The 10,859-nt window shown below is 48.5% G+C and overlaps 2 protein-coding genes across 2 annotated transcripts; one reads left to right on the top strand and one right to left on the bottom strand.

Moving 5' to 3' along the window:
* Positions 1-167: 167 nt before the first annotated feature.
* On the bottom strand, positions 168-2,740 carry LOC6500936 (neither inactivation nor afterpotential protein G). Its single transcript, XM_001954169.4, has 5 exons — positions 2,626-2,740; positions 2,440-2,574; positions 1,114-2,384; positions 846-1,057; positions 168-782 (listed from the first exon to the last, which is right to left on the bottom strand). Exons 1-5 carry the CDS (start codon positions 2,642-2,644, stop codon positions 629-631), a joined length of 1,791 nt encoding a protein of 596 aa, XP_001954205.1. The 5' UTR covers positions 2,645-2,740; the 3' UTR covers positions 168-628.
* Positions 2,741-2,889: 149 nt separating this feature from the next.
* On the top strand, positions 2,890-10,834 carry LOC6499657 (zinc finger FYVE domain-containing protein 26 homolog). Its single transcript, XM_001954168.4, has 7 exons — positions 2,890-3,485; positions 3,546-5,336; positions 5,393-8,341; positions 8,400-8,658; positions 8,723-9,792; positions 9,853-9,980; positions 10,036-10,834. Exons 1-7 carry the CDS (start codon positions 3,411-3,413, stop codon positions 10,463-10,465), a joined length of 6,702 nt encoding a protein of 2,233 aa, XP_001954204.1. The 5' UTR covers positions 2,890-3,410; the 3' UTR covers positions 10,466-10,834.
* Positions 10,835-10,859: the final 25 nt, after the last annotated feature.

Below are 10,859 nucleotides of genomic sequence, written 5' to 3'. Positions count from 1 at the left end.
CATGAAACGGCAACCACCTGGCAGAGGGCCAGGAGAGCTGCACTGGGAATGAGCTCAAGTGCAAGATCATTGCACTGCGAACAAATATTAGTATTACTTGTACATTTCTAGGAATAAATACATGTTTTAACGGACACCAAAGCTATAAAGATTTTCAGATTGAAGGATTCCCTTAAAAGTGATATTTATTCAAAATTTAAAAGGTTATTGAACCTGTTTTCTTCAAGTGAAGATTCTAATAATTAAAATATAATATTTATATTTTGTTATGATTTAAATGGTTTTCTCTCCAGATGGCAGGTGTTTTTTTATGTGGCACAAAAGAAAATAAATTATTATTAAATATTGGTTCGAATTTAGCAACTAATTTGTTAAAAAAACATGTTTATTTTATTTTTATATTTAATACAAATGAATTCAATTAAATTTATAGGCTCTGTGCTGTTTAGGTAACATAATTTAATTTAAGTTAATATTTCAAATAAAAAACAAAAACTTCCATGAGTATATTTCTTAAAATCTTTCTTTAAAAACGATTTTTAATCTATTTTTTTTAAATGAGTATGTTTTTTTTCAGTGTTGTCCCTCAACTTGAATGCTTTTGTAACAATTTCCCTGAGCAATTCAATTATTTGGCGTCACTACCGGCATTTAGCTCGCTCTTCAGTATCCAGGAGGCGGCTCTCAGAGCTATGGCAACGATCGCCGAGTTGGGGTTCCCTGAGATGGGACGGGGCAGCACACTGGCGTCCACCACCCGCACATTGTCCACGCCTTTCAATCTAAATTATTATGTTATAAACACATCATCATCGATTCTCACTTTCGATCCCGGTGATCCTTACCTTAGGTGCGAGTCCACAACGCTGCCCAAGGCGCAGGTGCCACCAGGATGATGAGACCCCAGACCAATGTGACGCATTAGGCACTCCAGGTAGAGGTCGGAAGGTTGGTGGTCAATGAAGTCCCGCTCAAATGGGCCGAAATTGGAGCACTCTTGGAGCTTGGGCCAATGTATTCGGGGATGAAGTGATGCAAAGGAGGTGGAAGTAACTATCTACAGTTGGAGAATATAAATATTTTTATAAATTATCCTAAAACTATCCTACATACTTTTACAGCACTCCGAATGGCTATGATGTTGCAGGCGACATCCTCCTCACTACTTAAATAGTTTGGATCTATGAGTGGATTCCTTCGCATGTGACGGTTTATAAGTCCCACGGAACCTCGTGATCTTGGCTGAAGGCAGCTGGAAATGACTACAAATCCCTCCTGGGAGGAATTGTAATAGCGAGGAAACAGTGCGCGAAAGGCAGGTCCTTTGAAGTTTGAGATAGACATAAGGGCAGCCTCATCAATGGCCCCGGCTCCAAAAAAGGTAATACCAAATGGAGAGGATCCCCCATGACTGGCCACGTTTCCTACTACTCCAAAGTTTCCCAGAGGCCCAGAGCCAGAGCTCAGGAAATTGATCAAAGTCATCGGATTCAACAATGTATTCTGATTCAATGTGGGTCCAGTTACTCCCATCGACACAAAGAGTGGAACATTAAAGTGGTCGTGGAGGTTTTGGCCCACTGAAGGTAGGTGGTGCTGCAGGGGAATCCCTAACTTTTTCATCATGGAGCTATCACCTATACCGGAGGCCAACAATAGTTGTGGCGTTTGGTAGGCTCCTGCACAGAGGATTAGCTCTCTTCCCACTTCGATGGTGAACTCCAACTCCTGATTGTTCTCATCTTTAATCCCAACCAAAACTGAGCTTGCCTGGGGTCTGGGGCCAGGAGTCAACTGAATCCTTTTCACCAAAGCCTCTGGTAAAAGACGTAAATTGTGTCGATGAAGCACCTCGTTCAAAAAGTGCTGTTGCACGGAATGGCGAAGACCATTCTTGATATTGTACTTGGACCTGTGAAAGGTCCAATCCTTGTGGGAAAACTGGGCCTGCGCCTCGTTTAGAGCTTCAGTAATCTTGGAGTAATCCCTTGGGATTTCAAACATATCTGCCGGCTTTGCTTTTGCCGCCTCCATGAAGGGACGCATCTTCGACCAGCTCCAGTCATTCAGATTGTGCAGATCCCGCCAGCTATCAAAGTCGGGTCCATGACCATCAAAGTGCAGCATGTAGTTTAAATTGGACGATCCTCCCAGCCCCTTTCCTCTCGGCAGACACTGTCGTTGGTCAATCAATCCTTTGGAGGAGTTTTTTTGGGGCACTGATAGAAAGGACCAGTCATTAATTCCTTTTTGCTGGAAGGTTGTTAAAAGAGGAATCCGGCTAAGCAGTCCAAACGGTCCACCGGCCTCGATTAGCAGTACACTGCCATTACTGTGCTTGGCCAAGAGAGATGTCAGAGTGCCGCCTCCAGTTCCAGCTCCAACTTGAAAAAAATCCTCAATATACACAAAGTTCTCTCCAATACCAACTCCCCTTACCAATCACATAGTCGAAGGCAAAGTGTCGCTCCTCTGGTGCTAGTACATTAGGAAGCGTATTGCTCAAAAGGACACCCACCAAGATAACGATAACAGACAGGAGACCTATCAGGATTCCACCAAATACCAAGATTTCTGAAAGGGATAACTTGGATCCAATGCTTTCTTTTTGTAGGAATCACTTACTTTGAAATTGCATACCCATGCTGCTCTGTGGGATGATGAAATTCAACTAGTTAGAAAGCGAGAACCATTGGTGGCCATTGGACTTGGTCTAATCCAATTAAAACCCTGTAGGGGTGAGTCAGGGCGGTAAAATTTAAATTCAAATACTTAGAGAGGCGAGCTTTTAAAATCGATAACTTTTTAAAAGTGGAGCTGCCACCAATGAAGACTGTCAACTTAAGTTTAAATATAAATCCAGTTGCAGATAAGAAACAAGATATAGATAAGATACTACATTTTTAATTAAATATAATAGAAATCATTTTTGATTAAAATATGAAGAACGGTCGATATAATAATTTTTATTAGGAAGAATTCAGCTTTGGCGGTTACAGCAAGTTGGCATGCCCACGATATATAGGCGTACACATATGTAAGCGCAACATCTAGTCTTTGTTATTGAATTTTGAGTTCGAAGATCGGTGGAGCCGGACTATTTGATCGACTCCAGCCTGACCGTAGATAATATGCGGGTGTCGCTTATCACGTACCATTGGAGAACTGAAGCTGAAGCCCGAACAGCTGCTCTGCGGACAAAAACAAAAGCAGACGCAGAAACAGAACAGAAGCTACAAACAATAGCCCAAGATAGAAGCGAAATCCGCAATCAGCAGTGAATGCCGAGCACTGATCACGGCACATTGAGACCCACTTAGAAGTCAGGAGGCCGAGCAATGAACCATCCGTTGTAGAACCGTAGAAAATACCAGAGCTGTGCAGTCGCTAGGAGCAACAGGTGCCCGAAAATGTCTCAACCGGAGGACCAGAATGTTCGTCAGCTGCTAGGCTTGCTGCCCAAGGACCAGAGAAAAGTTTTCGAGGTAGGTTCAAGAATAAGCTTCCAACTTTATCGGTCTCTAATGTTATCCACTAATTTTCAGACCTTTATACAGTGGTTAAATGGTACGGCCACTGGAGCTGCTCATTTCTACCAAAGCGAAGTCCAATCATTACTCCAGTCCCACCCCTATCCCTCCCTGCAGTTGCTGAAACTGCTACACGATCGTTCCAAGTTGCACATTGGTCACATCATCAGCTTTGTGCTGCGGCAGTTCCTAGATGAAGATGTCTCATCCCCAAGAGCCCTTTGTGTGCTGGCTAACTTTCCGGGAAGTATATTGGAGGCGGCGACCCTGCGGCACAAACTGATGACGCGTCTGGCCAGTGATTCACCCAACAACGAGCATCTGATGCTAGCCCTGTTATCGCGAAATGAGGGTCAACTCCTGGAGGATTTAATACAGGAACAGGAGCTAACGATGCGAAGGCAGTGTAGTGAGGTAGCGCCGTCCAGACAACTGGTTCTGTGGCTGGCCCTTAGTCAGAGAGAGCACTTTGTGGCCAGCTTGTGTCAGAATCTTAAGGATTTTGAGTGCTTTGAAGACCGCACATTGAGAAACACCCTGTTAATCCTGCGACTGGCCAATGAGTTTGCTTTGGGCACCCAAACCATTGACGAACTAGGCTGTCTGGATAAGAGCCTGGCGGAGTTTGATGTAACTGCTGTTCCCGAAGAGCTGAGAAAAGTGCACCAGTTTTTCTATGCAGACTTTCAGCGCTTATCCACGCTGCTTAATTTTCTCAGGCCGCGAGATGTAAGCAAAACCCTCAAAGTTGACTCATTGTTACGAGCACCGAGCGTGCTGTCACTGATTCATGACCAAGGGATCACCTGCGATCAGCAGGAGCTACTCCGTCTGCTGGAGGAAACGCACAAGTGGCAGATGCAGACACCTGCTTTGAAGAACTTCTATCAGCAAGATATGGAGATCCTTAGCTACTATACGACTCTCTGTCACGTATACGATGTAATCCTCGAGCAGGGCGAGCAAAACTGCAAGGCAAAGGTGGCCAAAATGTCGGTCCATCTGAGACAAATACATCAACTGGGAACCTTGTGCTCGCTTTTAGAGGATATTTTCCTCCTCGTCTTTCTTCGCTGGGAACAATTGGACCAGAACTCCCAGAAGCGAAGGGAGGACGAGGACGACGATGAGGAGGATGACGATGAGCAGTATGTGGATGATGATGTTGCCAGTCCACCTCGACCCACCGTTCCGCAGAGTCAGCGATCCAGATACGGATTCATCATTCGATCCCCTTCTCTTGTGGCGCTATTCACATTCCTTAAGACGTTTGTCACAAAGAAGTTGCACTCCCAGGACTTTAGAAGTGCGACGGAACACCAGCAACGTTTCCACCGCCTGGTCGAAGCCATAAGCGAGGCTCTTTGGAAGTTGGGAGTGCTCCAGAAGATCGACCAGTCCTTGGCTAAGGTAACGCCGTCGCTTACCTGTATTCTAGAGCCGGAACAGCTTCTTCAGCTGGTGCAGCTCCACAGTACCGCCAAGGAGAAGGCCTCCAGTGACGATGAAAGCCGTGAACGCAGCAACCACGCTTCAAGCTTGAACCGGAGAAAGGCCAAGAAGCAACGTCGTGCGGTTAGTTTCAGCGGAGCAGCTACGCCAAAGCCCTCGGGGGATGCAGGCCCGAGTATCGATCAGTGTCGGGCTCGTGCCCAATTCCTTTGCCCTGGTGGGAATCGGAAGAATTCGTGCGCCACTCCGGTCAATGAACGATGCATTATTCCGAAGATGCTCAGTACTCCCGAGCAACTGGCCATCATGGCATTGGCCTTAAAGAACTTCAACGATGTCAAGCAGATCATTGAGGTAAGTGGGTTTCTCCTTGGCCATATCAGATTTTCATTTCAATACTTTATTTCCAGACCTTTCACTTGGAGCAGAGCCAGCTGAGCCGGGAATTGCAGTTCATGGAGCAGCAGCAGCAGGTCAAGTTGAAGCTAGCCACCATTTACGCCAATTACCAGGCCCTTGAGGCACAACAGCCCAACTCCGGAGAGACCACGGTCGAGCAAATCAAGGGTGTGGCAGCCAAAGGATTTGAGTTGTCGAAGATCATCAGTGTGGTGGACAACTTTGCCCAAGCACAGCGGCTTCACCAGAGCCCGGAACTTAAGGAGCTGATCCAGAAACACAGTGGACAACATGCTTTTCTGCAACAGTTTGAGGAACGCAATCTGAACGCGCTAATGATTTGTGATTTGATCGTAAACCTTGGCTTCAACCGGGAAATCACCAGCAACCTACTGTTGGTCATTCGACGACAGCAACAGCAGAAGATCCCCATCGATGAAGCGAATGTCACCTCTGCGTCCTCTGAGATCGGAGCCATGAATCTCCTGCAAAATCTGTGCGAGTGCATGCGCCTGTTGGAGCGATCCGGTCAGCAGCCGGCCCTGAACCAGATGCTTTCCCTCCAGAGTTATCCACTCCGACCGGCGGTTCTGGCCTTACAACTCCAGCGGGAGACTGCCTTCAAAGTACTCTATGGCAAGCAACCAATGGAGTATGCGCATGGGGAAGAGCTCAGAGCCAACGCCGGACAGTTCCAGCAGCTACGCTCCAGACACAACTACTATGCCAGATTTTGTAATTACGTTCAACAGTTGGCGCGCCTCTTGCAGCTCAGAGATCCCAATGTGGAGTACCACACCACGCAGCTTTTGAAAAATGATCCGTACGAAGTCATCGGGGAACTAATCTACGAGTGCGGAATAACGCCATTGGAGATTGAGGCTAGTGTGGCAGCGCTGCATCTGAACTTGGTTCATGTGATCGCCCTCAACATATGTCCGCAGCTGGCGGATGAAACTGCAGGACGATCTCCACGTAAAGTAGCACCCCAGAAGCAGGAATCCATCCACAACTACATTGCCCAGCACAATCAGCTCTTGGCGCAACTCCTGTGGGCTGTGCAACACGGTGATCTACCCGGGGGAGACGAAGGATTGGACTTCACCTACCTGGGAAATCTGATGCACCTGCCGGAGGTGGAAATCCAGTCTGCCATGGACAGCGGTAACCGTGTCCTGGCCGCCCTGAAAGCGTATAAGTTGGACAGTTCCAACTTAGAGAAGCTTGTGCCCAACCGAGAAATGTTGCTGCAAATCCTCCTGCTAGGAACAGGTGGACCAACAGAATCTCCGGAGAAAATAAACCTTCGAATAGACTGTTACATTGAAGAACTTATCGAACAGGACCCGCGTAACATTCAGCTTGTGGTGCACATGAGTGATCTTGGCAAGCGGGCTCAACTTTTAAAGGAGCACTTCACCCGTATCTCCAGCAGCCAGATGGCCAAGGAGCTAATCGAGCGTTCATTGCAGCATCGTCTGGCGGCCACGGCAATCCCACCCTTCCTGCGCTCCCAACTGGAGCACACACTCTCCGATATAACCATATACGCCAGGGTATCGGCTCTGCTCCAGTTCGAGAGCTGGCCGCAGGCCTACGATTTTGGCCGCCAGACCCCGAACGTGATCTTCGAGCAGTTGTTGCAGCGCCGCCGATTCAAACTGTGCCTCGAATGGAGCCGGGTGGTCCTATTGGCCAAATGTGAAGCTCAGCAGCGGGTTTGCCTGCTTACGCTACTGGATGCACTTCTGGAGCTGCAGGATGGCGAGGAGGTTGACGAGTCGCTGCTAGAAATTGTGGAGATGTTTCCGGCCAGTTCTTTGGTCAACTTTTTGGACACGCATAAGGATAAGTTCAGGTCCCTAACGCTGCTCCAATGGGTCATCGATTACTTGGAGGTCCATGCCCGAGATCCGCGTCTGTACCGGAACTATCAGCTCTCCCTGGAAATGCTGCGACAGATAGATGTCAGTGAACGTCCACTTTTCTGGAAGTTGCTTCGGCACCCTCTACTCATCGTGGAACAGCTGGTGATGAACGCCCGATTCGAGCTGCTGGGAAAGCTGTTGGATGCCAGTCGGGTCAAGTTACAGAAGGAGAAACCCTTGGGACCGTGTCCGTATTGTTTTGAGAAGCGTGGCCACATCTACGATGTGCAACCAGGAGGCACTCCCGCCAAGATTCGGTTTCAACTGGGACAAACCACATCGGAGGCCTTCATCCTGCTGAATTTCAACTCCTACCAACAGGACCACTTTGTGGGGCAGGAGTGCTTGGACCTATTGCTTCGAATTTACGCCAGTAAGGCCTTGGACTACAACGTGGCCAATGTGCGTGCCCCTTCCGAGCCAAGCTCTTTAGGCACGGACGTGCATAATTCGCTGGACTCCCTGTGCGGTGCCTTCGTAATGCCCAAGCATGCCCCCACCCGCCAGCAGTGGACCCGCGACGAAGAGGCCACCCACTGCATGTGTTGCAGAAGGGCAGCTTTCACAATGCTTATGCGACGCCACCACTGTCGCCGGTGCGGACGAGTGGTGTGCTATGCCTGCTCCACCCATCGGATGCGCATCCCGGAGCTATACGATGAGCTGGAGGTGCGCATCTGCAATGATTGCGCCAGTTGCTTGGCCCCCAAGGGTCAGAATGATGGGTCTTCCAGTGAAAGGAGTGTCACAACCGGTTCGGGATCAGGATCTTCGGGTCAGAGTGATGCTAGCAAGTGGCGGCTTAGCGGGATCATCACACATGATAAGCTGTTGCGCGAGGAGTTCTCATACGAGCATGCCCCCAGTGTGGCACTCAGCTTGTCGATTCTGAAAAATCACCACGAACAGCGTAGTTGCGTCGAACTTCTGCTGTTCCACTGCCGCAAGCTGGAAAAGCTGATTGTCCCCAATCCAGAGGTGGACTATGGCCTGGTGGCTAAAATGATCAACTGCCTGTCGTTTGCAGCGAAGGTTGGTACAAGCTCTGCCAAGTAATACGTGTAATCTTTAATGACCCACTCTTTTCAAGGTTCGTGGAGCACCTGGGGAGTTTGAAAACATTCGTGAACATTCGGAAATCATTATGGCCGTGGTGCAGCAGGGTTGCGAATCCCTGATTCCGGCCGGGCCACTCACTAATCAGAATCTGCGTAAATTGGCTGATGCTCTCGTGGAGGCCGAGCACTGGACCCTGGCCTTGGAAGTGCACCTCAAGTTCGGATTTGCCACCACAGGGGTAATGGCGGCCCACGGACTGGCCTGTCTTCGTGCCGGCTGCTATGAAGCTGGTAATTCTGCCCACATATCCGCTTGTTCAAAATATTCCATATCCTTTTTTATTTGAATTATTAGCCCGGGAGAAATTCGGCCACTGCATGACTCGGCTCTCCAGCGAACAACTCAATAGTATCATCTACAAGAGCATGTTTGGAGCCGCCCCCCCGGACGCTTTGCTCCTTCCTAGAAAGCGTCCACAGCGAGGACCAGCTTTGCTCCGGGAAATCCTGCAACTAATAGCGGCTATGCCGCAATCACAGCCACAGCCGGAGACTCTTCAGCGGGCCTCGTTGATCCGTAGTTCCAATACCTCACTGGCTTCGCTATTCTCGCGAAGAAGGGAGCCTTATGTGCAGCAGCGACCGCTCCAGGAGCCGGCCCTAAATGTGATGAATGCTCTGGCCGGTCTCAAAAACATAACCAAAGGAAACTATGGCACTCTGGCTACACCTCTCGAGGATAACCGGCGACAGGAACGTGGATTCGAGGAGTCACTGCACTATGTGCTCACCTATGGTAGTCATGGCGACATCCTTGCCTTCCTGCTCGGACGTAATGAGCTTCGGGCAGCATTGCGCTATTGGAAGCACCAACAGTTGGACGCCGACCTTTTCATCCAGCACATCTTCCAGCCCCAACTGGCCAGCGGCTCTCTGCCCCTTTTGGTAGATGAACTGCAGCAACTGGATGATTCTCAGGGGAGTGGGTGGCAACTACCGCTCTTGCAAACCTGCTCCCACCTGGTGAAGCATCAACAGCTCAACTCACTCTACCAGTTGCAACTCCTCCTGAAGGACCCGATACGGGCCAGCATGACCTGTGTGAAATTCTATCCCCTGCAATGCGAGAACTTCCAGAGATTGCACACCAATGCCCAGCACCTGCTCTCAGCTCAAATGCACCTGCAGGGCGAATTGGACCTGGCCGAGTGGGAGCTTCTGCAGCGGCAACAGGGGCGACGGGCAAGCGTAGTGAGCACTGCCAGTACTCGAGACGCCAGCTTCGCCATGCAGATGGATGCTAGAGCGCTCAATGGACACATCAACACCATCCGCCGACAAATCGAGGTGGCTAAGTTCCTGGCCCTTTGCGAACGGGAGCAGCCGCCCGATGAGCCGCTCCGGACTCTACAAGCTCTCAAACAGGTGCAATACTTCGCTTAGTGTTTGTAAAAAAAAATAAATTAAAAATCTTTTGTTGCGCAGATTCGTCTGGAGTCCACTAGAGCGAATCTTCCCACGCTGTTTGAAGGCACCTCAGATCGGATTCAAATATGTATCTTGATTTTGCTGTGTGGTAAGAACATTGACGAAGGCTTTGGCCTTGCATACGGGTAAGCTAGGATAATATAGTGTGTCTTACATTATACTAAGGTTTATACTCTCCAGAATTATACAAGACTACAAGTTGCCCACAATCAAAGTGTTCGGAGCCACCGCCAAGTACCTAGCTCGCAATAAACGTCTGGCGGAGGTGGATCGTCTGCTGGACTGCATTGGCAGCAATAATGGCAATGCCATTTCCACCGAAACCGATGAGATTCTCTCGACTGCCGTCAATGCCGCCGTGCATAGCAATGCACCGGAAACAAATCAAATTCTCGATCGCCTCATCCAGCGCATCGGAAGTGTGGAGCTGCGCATCTCCTCGTACATTTACATCGGCCAGCTTAAGGCCGCCTACATGCTAGCCAACATGCATGGTCGCTTGGAGGACGTGAAGCGCATTCTGCGTCAGGCTGAGCTCACCGGTCAAGTGGCCATAAAGAAGCTGTGCGAGAAGAAGCTCAAATTCAGCGCCTCTCTAACGCCTATGTGATATTTCAAACCCTCGGGCCAAACCCATTTTATACAATTATATTTCGTAGGGATTTTAAGGTTTTCCGATAAAGTGGTACACAAAATGTCATACATCATCGAATTTTAGGATTATTATATTAATTTTACCACTTTGGAAGGTCCTTTGAAACCCCTAATTATTTTATGTCTGGGTCTAGGATAGGAAATTTGTTTTTAGAAACTAAAACTTATATAGATCAATTTTAACCTTCCAAAGGGCCAGCAAGTATTCTACCCTCTCGAGCTCAAAGACTCCCAACTAACCAAATTATATTATTGATTGTACTGTATTATCTCAATGTTATCAATGTTTATATATATTAAATATACTGTTATATGTTTATTCACATTCCTGTGGTTTTCAAGTTTAAATT

This window comes from Drosophila ananassae, chromosome 2L, assembly GCF_017639315.1.
Source record: "Drosophila ananassae strain 14024-0371.13 chromosome 2L, ASM1763931v2, whole genome shotgun sequence".
Taxonomy (NCBI): domain Eukaryota; kingdom Metazoa; phylum Arthropoda; class Insecta; order Diptera; family Drosophilidae; genus Drosophila; species Drosophila ananassae.
Note: the sequence above shows the minus strand (reverse complement) of the source record. Positions and strands in the feature narration are given on the sequence as shown.